Below are 19442 nucleotides of genomic sequence, written 5' to 3'. Positions count from 1 at the left end.
TCGTGTTTCCTTGCACCTCTGCAGACATTCGAGATTATAAATGATAGAGACGCGGATGACTGTCTTTACTGGAGTGAGGATCATTTGTCCTAAAGCAAGGCAATCCAAGAGTGGAAGAAAGACTGTCAAAAAGAGCTTTGTATTACACTGTAGTGGGAGCAGTCCGCATTAAAACACACACACACACACACACACACACACACACACACACACACACACACACACACACATACACACAGAGTCACATACACACACATACAGTACACTAGAGAGAGAGCGTGAGGCAGGGACCAATGAGGCAGTTTATATCGGGATTTTGTTTCACAGCCACGGCCTCCTGGGAGAGAGGGGTCTGCCAATAACACTTAAGAGACAGAGCAGGAAAAGTAAGTGCTTTTATTACAGCTCATCACTCATGTAATTTCTGGCAGCATTTGTGATTACAGATCAAGTGATTGACTAACTACACATTCGGCGGCTGAGTTATGAACCGGGTGCCTACCATTCCAGCCCCAGCAGATTCTCCGTGTCAGCTGTAACTCATCCTCTCCCAGGGTGCTAAATCAAAGAGCACACTGCGGCCGGAAGAGTTAAATAATAACTTGAGCTTTATTGTAAATCTGTCAGAAATTAAACCTGCATGGACGACGTCTTGGCCCTGATATTGTACTGCATGGGGTGAAGAGGCTGGATGGAGGGGATCAATAGAAGCCCAGATGGAGATATTGATGGATGACAGGTGAGGTGGGTGTGCGTGCGTGCGTGTTTGTGTATGGGTGTGTGTGTGTAAGAGGTGGGATTGAATCACCCAGGGGTTAGGTAGAGAGCACGGCTCAGGGTGTTTAATCGACAGGTCTCACCTTGAATCGATTGGCAGGAGTCTCGCAGGGCAAAGACGTGATACACACAACCAACACTTACTCACACACACCAAAACAAACCGTAGGGAGTGAGGGAGACAATGGGGTGGGATGAGGGCAGATAACTCAATGCCATCAGTATTGCATGCCTGTATGTAGTCAGTGTTGGTGCTCACAAAAGCAAATCTAAGACTTAACTCAAAGCACTTTTATTCTTTTGCTCTCCAGGAGCAGCAATTAAACACTCTTTCAAATAGCTTTGCTTTAGTTCACTAATTTAACTATAGCATCTTTTCCTACCTTTTAAAACTGGGATCAAGGTAATGACTAGCTTTGATGTACATATATATGCTTTGTCCAAGCAAAATAATGACTATGGTGAAAGCAAACAGCATATCCATTCATCATGACTTCCAGACATTAACTGAAAACTCTATACCATGACATCTACAATATTAGTGGTATTAAAAAGCTATATTATAACTATGAAATAATTTTGCTTTTATTTGGCTTCAATGGCCACCGAGTGACATGCCTAACCCAGCAATGCCAACATGTTTTAGAGTGCCAAGTTATTGACAAAGGGTCCTTTTTGTTAAATGTACCGTAGATAATGAAAAAAACATTGCATGCGCCAGTTATAATGAAATCCTGACTAGAGGAATTACCATGTGGTTGTGGTCTGCACTGTGGCAAAGAACCAGTTTGCATGCAGTGCAAAGCTAATGAACGACCTCTGACTATGTAACGTAGCACAAAAAACAAAACAGAGCAAAGTGAAATCAAAGGAAGCTCTGTCTCCTGTAATAATCTCTACTTTACTTCGAGAAACTTAATCATATAGCATTGTCATTGCAACAACTCAACTTCCTCACTCTCTAAAGAGGCATAGTAGCAAGCATGTGTGACTCATACTGCAGAGCCGCCATGAAAACACTCCACCGTGAAATGTCTTACAAGAGGCCAAGATCTGAGAGGGCGTTTTGTCTTTAATAAACAACATACTGTAAGTAATAAAACAAATGTGCAGAGTTAAAAAAGCAAATAAACTCAACCCTCTCAAGTTCTGTTGAAATGTGCTGATTCAAGGACTCTGAAGCTCCTCCATGCAGACTGTAAGACCAAAGTCTAATGCTTTCAGATGAGGTCAAGGTTCACGAGCGCTGTTGACTGAGATGGTTTGTAAGAGGAGTATATTTGCCAAATCACAGTGTGGGGTAAAGTGGAGCCCATTAATGCTGATCTAGAGTCTGTTTTGGAGAGTACTTGCAGAGCAAAAGAGGCATTTTGTCAGTCACCTTGAAGCCAATAGTATTTAGCTTTGTATGCGGCCTACAGAAAAGCATTATCAAGCAGATGATAGAGTGCACTACCTCGCTCCGTAGCCAGTCATTTCTGCTATTGGGTAAAAGTTCTTTTGATGCTGATGACTTTATGGATGAGTTTTGTATTACCTTGGTGGCTACACAATGAACATATTTTTTATGGATAAATATACAAACTTTAAACATCAGATTCATTCCAATTGTGGACAGAACTGGATCTGTGGATAATTATAGATTTTGCTTAGAATAACCAAAGGAAGAAACCACTCTTTTGTGTGTGGGAGAGTACCTGAGTAGCTCAGAAGAGGAAAGAGAGGTTACAACACTCGGTCCAGGGTGGGAAGAGGAGGAGGACATCTGAGCTTGCTGTTCAGGGCTCAAATGGGGAGAAAAATTGTAAATCGAAGACTTGAGGCCAGAGCGTGGTCTAATTCTTGAACGGTGACAAGAGGCTACGCTATGATCCGCAGGACTTTTACATCTCAGAGGAGGTTTGGGTTTGGGTCTGAGCCTGGGAGTCTGCAACATGCTGTCGTCACTTCCAGACTTTTGGACCCATTCAGTCAGATGTGTAGATCTCTCCTGAGGAGACAAAGATATACGTAAAAAAGACAAGATATGAAAACAGCCCACTGTTCCCTGAAAAATTTCTTTTGAGTTGCTGGGGAAATTACCTTAGGCTAAGAGCAAATTCATGCACTTAAAAGGAAAAGTCCTACAGTACATACCTTGATGAAGAAATGAATAAAGAGAAAGACCTCATCTTCATGATTACACAATATATCAATGTTCTTTTAGAAGACAATTCATTTTTCTTCATTTGATCTGTCTGTAGTGAATATAAAGTCTTTTTAACTTCATTGTTAAGTGCTTACTGTTTGTAAATTACTGTTCTTGCAGCAGTCCATTACTGAAGTCACACCTCAAGCCTGCCAACCAGTTAATGTATACTTGCTTCTTTAATCTCAGCCAAAGTGATTCAATACTGCCTCTCAGAGCACAAAACCACTTAACTCTCAGGCACGTTGTAGAGTGGGCATTCATAGTAAGTATAACAAATAAAGGGTTGAGGGCCAGAAGCCCAGTGACGTCACTAGGTCATCTGGATGTTCCCACTCGCTCTCTGTTGCCAACTATCTAAACAAAGCAAAAACAATCTTTGGATTGTACTTAGTGAGACAAAGGAGGTAACAAAAAGGAAATGAAATTTAATATTTGCAAACTCAGATGATTGTTTTCCCTTTGAGGACATACGTAAAACATTTAGGTTTGTTCATTGTGATAACCACATTACCACTCACCTTCCAAGCCTTGTCTAAAACTCTGCTATGAGCTTGTTGTCCTGTCAGTAGTTGGGGCAAGCTGCTGGCAGTGGGCCTGCATTGCTCTCCGTCTGACCTGGGCAAAACCTGCAAAGTGGTGAAGACGACTTCTCTGCTTCCTCTGCTTCTACATGGTTCTTTCCTATGCTCCCATGGCCCTGCTGTCCTGTAACTCTCTCTCTCATCCTGTTTGCCAGATTTGATTGATGAATGGCTATTTCCTCTCTGGTCCATCCTCGTTGAAGACCTGGCAAAAGCAAATGTTGAATAGTGTAATGCTCCATCTCCCTCAGCTTTGTTTGGTTTTTCTTCGTGTCTTTCTTCTTCCTCTGCACTCTCACTTTCTTCTTTCTCCTGCTCCTCAGAGCCTTCTGGTCTCTCCAGACCATGAAGCAGCTTGTGTTGAACCTGCAGGAGCATACACTATATCTGTTTAGGACGTTCCCATTGTGACATAGGTAGCTTTAATGTGCAGTCAGAGTAAATTTTTAGGAAAAACCGACATCATTTCAAAGTGGCATTTAGCTATATCAAACAATATCATCTGTGATATACTGCAGCCACCAACAAACCTATGAACTCTAAATCGATTCACCTAAAAGTAGAAATGCAAGAATAAGTATTCTTTGCCAACAAAGCTTAAACTAAAATAATGCAACATTGTTGCTCAGTGTATAAATAGCCATTTTTTAAAGCTCTGGGTAGACGGTGTGACTTTTTCAGTAAAGTATGCGTTATACATTTTATATTAATGTGTACTTTCTGTGTTAAGGATTACAGGTTGGAATTGAGTAATTACATGACAGTTACTAATCCCAGTAAAGCACCATTACTGTGAAAATTTAAGGGTCAGCCTGTTTGCTTTCTTACCAGGGGTTTGATGAAGGGCTGATAGTCAGTTTCGTCTCTGTGCATTCAGTAGAGAAATTGGTCCAGGACATGTTAGCTTGGCGCACGGGCTGGTGGAGTGGCGAGGGAGTTAGCCTCTACCAAAAGAGGAGAAATGCGCCTCCCAAACCTGTTTCGGTCACAAGTAAGGCGTCTCCTGGTATCTCTGATTAATGTGGTGTACTAACGTCGACCACTGCTGAGCCTACATTCAGGGAGCTGGATTTAGTTTGGAAGGTATACGAACAAGGGTTTTGATTGTGAGGGCGAGACCTCTGGACTTCTGTGTGCAGTCACATGGGATAAGCGACACTAGCTGTTGATGGTCAGCAAATCCATCCAAACTGTAAGATGACTGTTAGTCTAACTACTTTGTCTCCTTTTGTCTCCACACACAAACAGAGAATATGTGATGTTTGAGTGTGGAGACTTTGAGGGTGTTTGAGGGGATGATTGACAAGGCAGTGCTGAAAAAGGCAATAAAATGCATAATGTAACGACTTACTTTTGATCTTGAATAACTAGTTAAGTCATATAAGTAACTGATTAAACTTTTCAAGTAACTTGACCAACACTGGACTTACTGTGTCCAATGTCTAAAAAAAAAAGGAAAACATTTTTTACAATGTTCTCCTCCAAAATCTGGTCAAGTCACATTAATGCATTATACCGCAGTTACAATGCATGAATGTGTGAATATGCATGTTGCATGTCTGCATGTGTATATGTGGAGGTGAGAGAAATGCCCCAGTATGGTTGTCTTCATCAGTGCACAGTGTAATTCTAATTGGCTTTATTAGGGGGCTTAAATCTAATACCAGCTCCGTGAGCTGCCTTAGGCTGTGTGTCTGTGTGTGTGTGTGTGTGTGTGTATGTGTGTCTGTGCACACCTCTGTTTAATGTTTATGACTCACCAGATCTAATGTAGAATGTTTCTATGTAAAAGACATGAGAGGATGGACAAACACAACAATAAAACTACATTTCCCCCTCTGCCTCAGCCTGGTGCAGCGCGTTTCTCCGGTCTGAGAGCAGAGCCCCAGTCAACAGGCAAATACAGCATTTAGAGGATCAAGTCCAATGAAGCAGCAGCACTGTAGCACCAGATGTAATGATACAGACTTAAGGCAAGAGAAAAGCTGCATGAAACTGCACCGCAACATTTGACCCCATTTAAAAACTTGATACCAATTAGAGAGTTCTGGGAGTAAATAATTTAAGAGACCTCTCTCACTGAACACACACAAATAATTTTACGGGCATGCACACACATATGCTTGAGTGTGCATGTGCATCGACACAATCTCAGGCATTAACCTATGAACATACACACACACTCCTGTGCACACACGCACACGCACAAGCACAAACATAGATTCCACCATGCTCTGGAAACAGACTTCTTAATGAAGCCTTCCCCAAGTGAAAGTAGAGCAGAAATACATACTGGCCCATTTCTGCTTTCAGTTCACCCTCCTCTCCTCACTCTCTCTCTCTCTATCTCCCTTACCTTCTCAACTTCATTTGTTTTATTCATGTTTCGTTGTCTTTCTCTGTTGTCTCAATGAGTTAAATCACAACCCCTAATTTATGGCTACAGGCAAAGACACTTCTACAAACAAACTGGCTGATGAGAGAGGATGACTGAAAACATACGCGCCGAGCGGTGTGTGTAAATCTTAAAATGTCTGTAACTGTCTTTTTATCTATGGTTATTTACATAAGAAATGACAACGTGCGTAAAAGAATGGCTCTGATGCAAAATGAAAAAGGCTGTGCACCAGAGGAGAGGGGAAGAGAGAGAGCAAGAGAGAGGACGCGAGAGAAAGAGAGGGGGAGAGAGAGAGAGGGAGAGGGAGAGAGAGTAAATCCAGTGACACTGAGTGGGGAGCACTCAGGTGTGGTGAGAGGATTATACAAAAACCCTGAGTATGAATGACAGTAAACACCTGAATGACAGAGAGACTGGGAGGGGCAAGAGCTTGTGTGTGTGTGTGTGTGTGTGTGTGTGTGTGTGTGTGTGTGTGTGTGGTGTGTGTGCGTGCGTGCGTGTGTGCGTGCGTGCGCATGTGGCTGTGGGTGACAGTTTAGTGGTCCTCACTGATATTTGGAGAGGTGAGAGAATATATTCACCACTTAATGCTTTCAGGGCTGTGCTGTTTACTCAAGTGCAACTTGTTATGTTGTATCATTCATTACTGATATGTTACAGCATGTATAAAGAAAGTGAAACAAAGAATAAAAGAGGATTTGAGAAGCAAACAATGGATGCGTGGGAATAAGGATGTCAACAAGGCAGGCAGGGAGTGTGGAAGAGGAAGATATCAATCAGGAGTGATATACTGAAAGAGTTAGGGAGCTGTTGAGTTGGCAAGTAAGTTACAGATTGAGCTATACAGTATGCAAGTAAGTCAATAAAAGAGCTATAGCGCAGGAAAGAGGAGGTATGTTTATCTTACTTGCACTGTGTTTTCTTTCTCTGTGTGCTCCGTCGGTAGGGGATCGCTGACAAGGTCTCCGGAGCGAGCTTCGGTTTCTTCAGGAGCACATTCTCTGTTCCTCTCTCTGCTCCCTGAAACACAAACACACCTCTCAGCACCTCCAATCAACACTTTGATGCCTTTTGTTGTCTTCTTTAATTCATTCTTTTGCTCATGGTGCTTTATGTCACGACTTTTCAGTTGCCATGTCGCTATTCAAACATTGCGTAGCAAGAGAGCGTGTCAATTTCTATTGCTGTTGCAACTGAGAAAGCTGAAGGCAAACTATCTTATGCCGCATTATCAATACGACCCTGCTGATTGTTCTTAACTTGCATGGTTAAGTTGGATAAAATGCTGCTTTTTTTGCCAGCTATTAGAAGGAGTGCCAACACATTCGCCCCCTCTTGTGGAATGCTCAAATGCGTTTTTAACCTTTGGCTTAAGGTTAAATTCAGAGGAGAGCAATGCATGTTGATTCCTAGATCTGCTCTTAGTGAAATCCCTCACCTCTAGAGCTATATCACTGTACAGCGCTGACTCCACATGAAGCGTGACCCCGTTTCCCCCACGGCGACCCCCTCCTTCCCTTCACAGCCTTGGAAGATAGAGGAGCACAGGGGAGAGGCATGCCAAGGCAGTAGACACTTTTAAGCAAAGATTAAAGGTTTTTCTTTTTAATCAGTCATTTGGCAGCGATGTTAGCATTTCACCCTGGTGCGGCTAAGGATCAATTTTTAATGTTGCTGTGCAGAGAGCAGACAGGGTGATTGGCAAGAGAGAAGCTATTTACAAAGGATCTATTTACAAATTTTCCATAGAAATATGCAGAGGGCACAATTGACATCTCTTACAGAATTTCAGATGAGCTCTCTCCCTTTTTTCACTTCGTCACGAGGCACGACCTCTCTGAGCCCCTGATGATCGCTGCTCTCTGTGTGTGTATGAGTGCATGTGTGTGTTCGCTCACATGTATCTCACATGTAAGAATAATAAAGGAATCTACACCTCTCCCCTGTGTTGCATTGTTACATTTCTCCATGTTGTGTTGCCAGAGGCTGGGTAACTAGGTCAATCAACCCTGGTGTAAACACATCACAAGGATCCACCAAGAACATGCTAATGACAATTTTTAATTTATATCTCTACTTAACCCACTCTTCTATGCCACAATAAAGACTTATATATACAGCATAACTCCTTAAGGGGTGTCAATTTGGGCTTATATCAAAGGAAAAGTAGGTAGTAGGTAGCTTGCTCCCATACATATCGGATGCACTTAAGATGCCCTCAGTAAAAAGAGCAAAAGTGTAAAAAGTTATGACAGAGTCATGCAAAGTTTGTTTTTGGCTTTTAAATTAAATTTACTTTGCATAAATGAAAGTTTCTTTGAGTATGAGAAGCATCAAATAAACCTGCAATAAATCTAAGTGTGTTGAATTGTGGCGATCTTTGAGAGGTATATGAGACAGACAACAAGATATAACAACTGAAATCTTCAGACCCACACAAGTTCATGTTTGGACAGACCTGACACTGCTGTCTCCTCATGCATCAGCTTTCACACTCATCCATCCTTCCATTCTCGAACCGTCCATTCATTCGTTATCTAACCATCCATTCATTCATGTAGTCAACCAGCCTTCCAGCCGACCAACCCACACAACATTGATCCAATGATTGACCCTGCACTGGGGTGGATCGATACACTCTTAAATGGCATCATTGTGAGCGCTTAGGCACAATGGCCAGGCATTGTTTGTGCAGTTCATTTCCAAGGTAGCAAGGCCGTGCAGGGCTCTAACCTGAGTCAACCCTCCTTTCTCCTCCACTTATGCAATCAGAGCAAAGAGAAAATGGGAAGGGCATTGAGCAGTGAGCACCCTGTACATATGCAACAAAAGGGGCAGTGGTCCATGCAAAACTACTTGTAATGACTCGTGACTATTAGGTGCATCAGATAAAGATGCCTGTGAATGCAGCAGGCTTACAGACACGTAACTGTACTGTTACACGGCAAGTAGAAAGACACGAGTAATAGCATACATTCAAACACTGATAGCTGAGGGAAGTCATGTGTGACGGTGCCGAGCAACATCATGAGGGTAAAGTCAAACTGAACCATGTCACATCAGACACTTCATCTCCACTTCAGATAACTCTAATATTCCTCAATTCCGGTAATGTAGTATTTTATAGGAAAAATTACTGTATATGACTGCAGTGAAGGTATTGCTGAAACAATATGAACCTGGAGGAGCAGCAGTATTCAGCAGACTCATGTTCAGTATATCACTGTGTAGCCTATTGTGGCTTGGTGTGCATACGGAAACCCTGTTGGGTTAGAGCTGGGGCCGGGTCTTGGCATTAAATGACTGGGACTCTGACAAGTCTCAGAGTTCTGTCACTGCGGTTCACAGGTCTTGTTAGCCAAGGTGTCGGCAGGGGTGGAAATGACTGTGTGTGCGCGTGTGCGTGTGTGTGTGCTTGAGGTGAACATTAGACAGCACTCCTACCTCCACCTCCTCACCTGACACCAGCAATAAAACTAAACAGGCCGAGGTGCTATGCTCAGTGTGTGAATGAGTGTGTGCGCGGACGTGCACATGGGTAAGAAAAAAAAGGGGGGGGGGTATGTGCGCTGCAGGGTAGTTGCTGCTGTCACCAATTTGCCGGGGCCTCTAGACGGGAGTAGGAGCAAGGTGACGGAGCTGTGGCTTGATAAACACAGAAGCCCTGCTTCGATTTCCCATCCAGTCCACTTTGGAAACACATGGCTCTTCCTGGGCGCTCTTGGCCCGGGGAAGAAGAAGGAGGAGGAGGAAGGGCACAAAAGGGGAGGAGGGGAGGAGGAAGGAGATCCACAAGAGACACATAGTGATGGGTGTGCAGTGAGGAAGAATAGCAGCCAGGAGGAAGAGAGGGAGTGATCGGGGGGAGGTAGAATATGTGGTAAAGATAGGAAAAGGGTGGAAAGGGGTGACAGGCGTGGTGGGATAAGGTGTATTGACTTCCAAACAGATGACGGACTTTCTGTGCTTCTATAGACTGACAACACAGAGTGAGAGAAAGAAAGGTTGAGACAGAAGAGGAAAGTGAAAAAGAGAAGGATGCGAGACATTTGAGTGATCCTCTAAACAACTTACACGCTCTTAAAAACCCATTTTACACACTTCCTGTTCATGGTGGAAATATTGTGCCATCATGCTGCCATGCCGTTCTGTATAAAAGGTACAACGGTGGAATGGGGGGACAGAGTTGTCCCACTTTTAAGCAGGCGAGGGAGGTAGTAACAGCACAGTCTCAGGATAGCTGGCAGGACAGGATGGGTGTGATGTTGTTACAACGTCTTATATGTGCGACCCACTGCAGGAGAAAAAGCAGCTAGTAGCAGTTAGCAGCTAACTCAAAGAAAAAGAATAGTGGCTGTAAATGTCTACAAGTTGGAAAAACAATGAAGTCCGGGAGCTTGTTACTGTCCGAGCAGAGGATGAAATCAGCCACAATATCACAGAGATGGTGAATGATTTTTATTATCATGTTACGCTACTGTTATTGTTAAGGAAGCGCTGCTGGCACAGATGATATACGTCACACTAGAGGCCGATGCTTTTGTGTTAAATGTCGCTTCAATCACACCGCTTTTGCTTCCACAAAGCTAGCATCCTCTCTAAAATCACACTGGAGTGGCATGATGCTACCTTTGTTGGTTCTGTGTAAAAATGAAAAGACAGCGCAAAGGAGGGACTTAGTGGGGGTTAGTTCAGTTTCTTTGTAAAAAGGGCGTAAACTCAACATACAACCTTTCAATTCCTCTTCTTAGTCCCCCTCACTCAATTTTTCATTCTCCCATTCCCTTCATTTCTTCCCCTTTTGCTTGGAAACAACTCGCAGTGTTCCGCCTTTCAACTGACATCAGAAGTTTAAAGACCAGCTCCAGTTGGAGGAGCAGAGTAGTGTCAGCAAGGGAGGTGAGGCACCAAACTCCCCTCTAACCCCCTAGAGAGTTAAGGAGATCACATTTTAACCCCCCCACCACCACCAAACCCCACCCTGCCGCTCCTCTCCTCCATGCCTTAATACCAACATAAGAGGACAAGTGTGGGCTCTAAGCACCAGTGATCAAACACGAGCGGCTGCTGGTTGCGCTAGGCTCAGGACGGTTGGCCTAATAGGATTGGAAGCCCCCAGGTGAGCCAAAGGACACCTCCAATCAGCGTGATTAGCCAAAGGCTGAGCAGCAACAACACTGAGTGATGTACAGTGCTAAAAGGATCACATGGGTTGTGGAGAATGCAAGCAAGTCATGGAGTGCAATGCCATGGTTGATACTGCATGTCAAAGTTTTGTGTGGGTTTGATGGAGTTTAAAGTTGCATGCAGTTTTAATGTGTCAGAATGATCTTGAGATGTTGACTGTTTGGTAATCATTATTAAGTTCAGAGAAGCGTGTGATGTGTGGAATAATCTCGTCTTTCTGGCTGCTTATAAAAACGGCATGTTTTGTATACATGTATGCACACAGCCTTTAATGCAAGACTACACTTTCAAAAGCACATATGAATGTGAGAATCTGCATGCTCTCTCCATCAAGTTCACTCGCACATACATGCACGGACAAACACACACATACATTACACGCCCAAATACACACACCCACAGACAGCTTTTATAAACTCATCACATCCAAAAAACAATTACCAGAGACTGAGCTCATCACTGACTAAGCAAAAGTCATCCAGCGTGTAAAACACACAATATAATTAGCACACATCAAGCTGCTGTGTCCTACTGTGCATTAATGATGCTTCCCTCTGAAGTGAATTATGGTTTGATGAGTGAGAAAGTGAGTGAGGAGGGGCTTTGAGGAGGAGCAAGACATCATTTGGAGAAGAGGAAGAGAAGCGAGAGTGGAGGGAACAGGGGCGAGTAATAGGATGCAAAACCTTAATTTGACTGGTTTACCTTTGGTGATGCACTCTCATTGCCCCCAAAAAACAATTAACAAGAGATATGAACATTTAGGAGAAGATTACTCACTTGTGGTGAGGGCCATCATGTGCCAGGTACCACAGGCCACATCACACACCTGTATAAAGTAAAATAGTGTTTAGATTTCAAAGCAGAGCGAGATTTCAAATGTGTGAGGTAACAGCTGACAACCTTTTCTGTAGGAGTTGAATGTATCTGTTATTAGGGACTGAATACATTTTTTATTTGTTTTGTTGTACAAGATGAGGTGACCATTAAAGATTCACTTTTTCTAGAAAGTGACTAGTCTGCATTAGTTTAAGTCTCAATTTGATTTTAAAAAAATATATATATTTCTGGCATTCTGCAGTTTTGGCTACACCCCAGTCTGTGACGTTTTCATCTGCCATGAAATTCTGCTGTGACATCATTGATTGGGGTGGAACACTACAAACTTTAAAACCTCAGAAAGCAGTGCAGACTCAGCTTACAGCCGTATGTGACTCGGTGCGGACCCTTTAAGAATTTATGCATATCCAGCTAAAACTCATATACTCTGAAAATCCTCGGGCTTTCATCTACTGGAGACTTGAGGAGTCTAAAAACATAATTTGTCCAGTCTTCCTCATACACACCTCTCCATCTGCCAGTGGAACAGGCTGTGGGGTCCAGAGCTTTCTGGGGCCTGGATGATCACTGACCCAGGATGCACAGGGGATCTGACCCCAGAGAAGCAGCTCTCCACCTGCTGGAGATATAAACAAAGGGGCAAAATGTTCAGACAGAGATAGGAAATACATACAATGTCATCTTGCTACATATTTTATACCAAAATTTATATCTTATTTATTGGAGGTAAAATCAGCCATATGAGGATGTGTTTTTATGCTCTTCACATGTTTCTGATCCTCTTTCATGTACTGCAAGCTTGTGATTGTAGGTCCCTGATCACATTTACATGGTCCTGGTGAAACACACATTTTGTTTTCATGCTGGAAAAAAACAACTAAGTGATAGAAGTGGTTCTCCCCATTCATACCCCTTTTCCACCGAGGCAGTGTGAAAACTGGTTCGGAGCCGGTGCCTTCTCTTGAACCAGTTCTTTGTGTTTTGACAGCTAAAGAACCAGCTCTCGGCCAGTAAAACTGGTCCCAGAGCGACACCAACACTTTGCTGGTATAGAACCAAGCCTTCTTACGTCAGGGGATGGGGGCAGGATTATTGTGACCAAGAAGACCAACTAAAATGCTGTACCTGCTGTTTGTTTGTTTGTTTTTTTAAACCAGAGCTCCAGCATGGATGTGAAATTGAAGCAGCAGTGGTCCATGGAAAGGACAAACTGTTTCCTGAATTGTGGTCTTCAGCAGAAATTCAAAATAAGCTCATGGGAGGTTCACGAATGAAACCAGTATTAAAGGAAATACAGCACAACAAATTACTCTCTCTTCTAGTAATTTCTTACATCAATGTAACATTTGTAACATGTTGGAAATGACTAGCTCTGGGGCCAGGAGGAAACCAAACCCCAGTCTACCACAGATTACATGATCCCGAACCTAACAACTCCTGATTTCAACAACTGATTTAAAAACCAACACTGAACCACAATTAGAAACAGTTAAATGGAACTCAGATTTACATCCTGTCAGTTTGGTTTAGTTTAGAGCAGGAGTTGATGTACAGCACTGTCTCGAGACAGTAACCCCACCCACACCACACGCCCACTCACCTGTCTCTGTGGTGTGCCGAGAAGAAGCAACACATTCTCAGTTGGCACTTATCGAAGACACACACACACACACACACACACACACACACACACACTGTATGCACTCACATACAGCAAACACTCAAGCATCCACTCACTCATGCTACCTCAGTCTGCCTATTTAAACCTGCCACTAATAAATTTATATTTACTGCCTGCATTGAGGACTTTTAAATTATAGCGTACAATAAACCTGGCACACACATCTCAAAAGCTCTTTCAGGGGATGTTAAAGCAATATAGTAAGCAATTTTCCAAAGTGGATTACAAATTTCACATCCAGGTTTTATTGCACATTACGATAACTTAACCACATCTAAATGTTCCGCATAAATGGGAAATATGTGCTGCTTAATATGCTATTTTTCATTTTTTAAGAAGCGCTTTGCAAACCCTGCCAAGCGAGGGAGCATGCTGGTTTGTGTGGTGGGGGAGTCAATAATCTTTATGAGGTGGATTTTAATTACAAGGAGATAACTGAGTATCCTCCTCACGGCAAGCCTCCATCAATCTCTATTCTGCATCAAGCCATGGCACGCGCACACACACAAACACACACACACACACACACACACACACACACACACACACACACATACAGATGCTGATACCCTTTCAGACATGATTGATCAATCAATCAGTAATGTATTATTTTCATCTCAGCGGCGCAAATCTTATAAAAGCATACGAGGCAGGCGTTGCTAGATGGCATTTTACCACAAACACAAATACGCACACTTACACAAGTAACGCATGCATGTACATACACACACAGACTGACAAACACACGCCTGTACAGAGAAGCTGGCAGGGTAATCCAGCTAAAAAAGGTTAAGGCTGATGTTTTCCCAAAGAACGACGGTCTGTGAAAGGTCAGATCAATCATGTGCTAAGCATGCCTCGTAAGCAATCCATAAAGAGCTTGTTTTAAATAATAACATTTTATAGATCACCTAAAGACATAACTGTTACATAGGCAGGTAGGGTGTCACTTTACAAACAGTATTCAATTCACCAAGAATTCAAATGGGACCAAACTTAATATGTTGACTGCAGTTCATTTAATGAACTGGTGGCATTTCCAGTGAAAGCACGCACACAGAGCCAACAGACGTCTCAGTTCAACAAAAGGCAATTCTTTTAATATTGCAGTACAGCAGTAGGCTGTAAATGTGCCCTGGACTTGAAATAAGCACAATGCCTTTCCTCTTTAAGTGGCTGATGTTACATTTGTAGTGTAACCACTTTAATTCCAGCTGTCTGGCAGAAGGCAAGCAGCAATTGAAGGAGAAGTAGTTGCCTGACACCTTGTAATGGTGTAAATGTATTAGAGGTAGTTTCTTGGCAGTTCAATGACTCTCTATGGAGCAGAGGGGAGATGAATCAGATTGCTGAAAATCATACAAGTTAGAGGATAAAGAGAGAGAAAGGTAAAAAGGGACAATCTGATCCTACCTGTTTTAAAATTTAGTCAGCAAAGAGGGATCTGTGTTTGGTTTTTTAGGAATAACAGGAGAGAGAGCCGAGCTGGTGGAAAAGCTGGTGTAAAGGGATGGTGTGCCTCCTTATCTCTCGGTCTTATTAATAACAAAGTAGCTACAGGGATAGTCTGAGATCTTCATGGCATAGTTTAGGGGATAGCTGGTTGAACAACAAATCAATTCATTATGTACACCATCTATCATATAAAACTAAAACTGAGTGCGGTATTTTGCTTGGTTTAAGAGATATTGAGAGCTAATGAGGTTGAATTTGTGCTCCGAGTGATGTCATTTGAGGACACTGAATCCTTGTAGTGTTAATTAAAACTCAATGAAATGATGTAGATGAAAAATTAGCATGGCTGAAAGCCACAGTGAAGGATACTGCTGGGAAAATAAGGTTTTCAAGTTAATAAGTTGTTATTACATTGTGTAGAGTGAATACAACTTTTAAGGATCTTTTAAAATGATCACAATGAGAGATGTCTGCAGTGACAATAAGCTGTGTTATTTTATTGTACGTAGGGTTTAAATATGTCCTTATGAACCCATAATACATTTTTCATATAACATGAACAGAACTGTAGGTTACACTTTACTTCCAATGTTAATTGTTTCATTATGGGTGGTCCACGGACATGACGGTCGCCAGTTCTGTTGGCCTACTGGTTAATGTGAGTGAAAAATAAGAAAGCTCAGTACCTTTAAACTACCATGCTCTAAGGATAGTAGTGGTGTATCCTCCAAAAAGAGGGAAAAGAAGGCTCCATTTGAAGGAGCCCTCGAATTAGGACAGCCTTCGCGTGGCATTGTGACGCAATCTGCAAATGCAACGTAACGCAACGCAAAACATTTTTTTATGATTTCAGGAACCTTTATGTGCAGAAAATATATAATCTATGACACAAAAGTAAACATTTTTTAGAGCTCCCCCTGAACGTCTCAAGGGATGCCGAGCTCCTTAGCTCCCCCGTAATTTGAACTATGCATACACACAGCAAGGTGAGGAGCATTTGCACCTGCTTGAGCGACCACGGTGTGATCTTTCTGGTTACCATTTTGGGAAAGGGAAAAAAATGATGAAAAACTTTGGCCACTACAATACCTTCGCTGTTTGCGCAGTTCAGAGTATTGAAGACGCAATGGCACAGTGACGATACTGTCTGACCAATCAGTGGTCTGCAGTGTTTCATGTCACCTGGTCAGCTTTTTTTGGAACCCCAGGAGAGCAGGTACCAAAAAAGGTGGTACCAGGTACCAGGTACTTTCTCCTAATGGAAAACCAAAAAAGGCAAGTGGAGTACAGCCAGTACCACGTAGTGGAAACGCGCCATAAGTGCGCATTGGCACTCCAAGTAACAACTGAACACCTTAGGCTGCCTATGTCAATTACTCTATCTAAAAATGCAGTCCAACGTAAAAGCATTATTGGGGCTTAGATAGGTTCACTTTGGTATTCATGACCCTACCTCTTAAATCATTCTGTCACAACATTATTTTTCTTGCCCCACATTATTCAAATATCTCAGGTTCAAACTCTTTTCAAACATAATTCCAACTATCCGGCATATATGAGGGAGGGACGGAATGTGGGGAGAAAATGAATAATTGAATGAATAATTTTTTATTTCATGACATTTCCAGGCCTGGAAAACTAGATCTAGGAACTTCATGATTTTTACAAGTTTTCATTTACTGTGGGAACCCTTTGTGCTTAACAATTTTGAGCTAAAATAATACAGCTGAGGGAGAGCTAAATTCTCTAGGGCTTCAACAGCAGGTTGGAGGTTCGGCTCACCTGTGATGGCTGCACTGTAGCTGTCACCTGCTTGTATCCGTGTGACCTCAGCTAGCTGAGAATAGCTGAGAAGACGGGGAGCTGGGACATGAATCCAGTCCTCTCCGAGTCCAAGTTGTCCCTGCAAGCAAAGTAATGACACAGTGTCAGTGACAGGATTAAATAAAAGTTTAATCCCAATTACTTCATTGCTCGTAGACAGAATAGTTAAATAAAGACACACGTCTGAGTGGTATTTCAATTTTGGGGGAAAGAACAATTTTCTCATTTTGTGTGGCACCAGAAAGTGACTCAGATCTATCATCTCATCCTAATACTGCCCTGCCATTCCTGAATGTAAACATGGTTGTTAAATTTGTCAAAGAGGAATTGTATATCACCTCTGGACTATCATAATTTAAGTGCATCTCTGTAAAGCTCTGTTATAATATATGCTGCGTAAGGTTATATATGACACTGGCAACTGGCAATTCATCTTGGCTCAAATGGCTGTCACTGAGGAGGAAATACTGTTAAAAAAAGGCACACAGCATATTTCTTTTCCGGCCAAAAATCTACTGTGTTTCATGTTTCATTTACCATCATGTACAACTGCCTGGCAACACAATCCCTCATCGGTGAGTGGGTCTGTGTAAAAACTCTATTCAAACACAAAGGCTTAATAACCATAGCGTCTCGAGCAGTACAATAGAAAGCGTTGTCCTCAATTTTACATCTCTTTCCCTGTGTTACAAATGGTGAGGCTGCTCAATTTGACTTCTCTCAGCTGTCCTGCTCCTCTCTTTCCTGCTCGCTCCTGCAGAGATAAAGGGCTTTCTGCACTGTGCTCATGTGCACACCGGCATGCCCTGGCATATGTTTGAAAGTGAGCACAATATGTGTGGGTTTACATTTGAGTGTGTGTGTGTGTGCGCAGTAATCTGGGTCTTTAATTGCCTATTCGTATGTGTGCTACTGTGAGGATTTGTAGATGCGTGGCAGCATATGTTCCTGCTGTGAGTGAGTGTGTCTATGTATTTATAGGTGTGAGTGTATGTGCTTCCATCAGTGTGTGTGGGGGGGTAATTTTACTTGCATTTAGGTGCTGTAAGTGAGCAGATGTGTCCATAGCGAAGTTTGTGCATGTGTCTGTGTGTCCGCATGTGTTTATACTTGTATATGTGTATTTTTGTGTGTGTGTGTATGTGTGTGTGTGTGTGTGTGTGTCTGAGTGAATGAGCACTGTCAGGTGCTGCTCCATGCTGTGCCAGCTGCATCTGGAGCCATCTGTGTTGGTGCTCAGTGGGAGGGGAGCGGATGACTTTAATGTACTTGAACCCCAGACAGACCTTTCTCAGACAGTCGTCAGTATGAAACCAAGACAACTGGGCCCAGTCAAGCTGAACCGGCTGATCTGGGTGGTGAGCAGGAGACAGACGCTTTGGTTACACTGTAACCCCCGGTCAGACTCACTAGGGAACCTCTGGCAGTCAGATACACACAAACATCGGAATCTGTTTGTTTCAATGATAGAAGAGTCGTGTTTTATATCAGAGGACACTCTCACCTTTTCTTCACTGTCAGAGTTTGGCTGCCTTTTTTCTATAATATAATCCAGGTTTACTTTTTTCTGTATGTTCCATTTTATTTCTTTTAAAATCTAGCTTAAGTTTTCACTAGTTTTATTGTTATCAGAGTTAGATACAGCTTAAGGCAAGTTAGCTTTAAGACTTTTTAATGCCAATTGGAATGAAATTTAAAATCAATTTTAAAACAACTACAACAAACAAAAACAAAAAACAACAAACAAAACAAAACAAAACAAAACAAAACAAAACAAAACAAAACAAAACAAAACAAAACAAAACAAAACAAAACAAAACAAAACAAAACAAAACAAAACAAAACAAAACAAAAAACAGGCAGGAAGCCTGGTTATGAATTTGTAACTTCAGTGGCACTTTCTTGAAAAACACAATTTATAAAACATGTACTACAAACTATTCTTGTGGTGTTTACATTTAGAAATAGCAACCGTTTGGAAAAATAATGCATTATGACTACTTTTGGAATTGAAACTTGAAGTTCAGACTTAGGCCTTTGAGACCTCCCGCTCTATCATCCTTGTATCCTCAATACACTATCACCTACTAAAAATATGAAGATATCCATCCCACATGACAAAGTGCACTCATCACTTCACCCCTCAAACTAAGAACAGCCCAGTATATCAACACACAGCCCTCCACCACAAAGAGAGCACAGAGGCCTAGTAATGATCTTGCAGCAACAATATGATTAGTGAAGCACAAAATCAATTAATGCAGCAGTAGAATCAATAGGTGTCTCTCAGCATATACATCCTGCAGTTAATTAATAAACAAAAAGGACATTAAGCAGCAGAGCATCAGACTGTGGCAACCACTGTCATCAGTCACAAAGTGTGTACTGATGGCATCAGCAGGAAGGGAAAGGGAAAACACGGACAGATATAAATGTGAGCATGGCGAAATACCGAACACACCCACAGGCAACAGTGCTTACACTGCGCACACATACATTTCAGAGCAT

General features: G+C 42.3%; 1 protein-coding gene across 3 annotated transcripts in view; it reads right to left on the bottom strand.

Moving 5' to 3' along the window:
• The window catches only part of LOC121944001 (uncharacterized), a 320314-nt gene continuing 300872 nt past the window's right edge, over positions 1 to 19442 (bottom strand). For all 3 annotated transcript variants that reach the window (XM_088076903.1, XM_088076905.1, XM_088076904.1), the window contains exons 9-14: positions 16893 to 17013; positions 12481 to 12593; positions 11915 to 11963; positions 6855 to 6967; positions 3487 to 3915; positions 1 to 2767 (exon numbers count right to left, since the gene is read on the bottom strand). In XM_088076903.1, the coding sequence (XP_087933029.1) occupies positions 2414 to 2767; positions 3487 to 3915; positions 6855 to 6967; positions 11915 to 11963; positions 12481 to 12593; positions 16893 to 17013 (1179 nt within the window). In that variant the 3' untranslated portion in view covers positions 1 to 2413. The remainder of the gene's footprint in view (positions 2768 to 3486; positions 3916 to 6854; positions 6968 to 11914; positions 11964 to 12480; positions 12594 to 16892; positions 17014 to 19442) is intronic.

The sequence above is a fragment of the Plectropomus leopardus genome, chromosome 4, assembly GCF_026936395.1.
Source record: "Plectropomus leopardus strain MGB_pleo_1.0 chromosome 4, ASM2693639v1, whole genome shotgun sequence".
Taxonomy (NCBI): Eukaryota; Metazoa; Chordata; class Actinopteri; order Perciformes; family Serranidae; genus Plectropomus; species Plectropomus leopardus.
The sequence above is the reverse complement of the archived record's forward strand: the minus strand, read 5'-3'. Positions and strand labels throughout refer to the sequence as shown.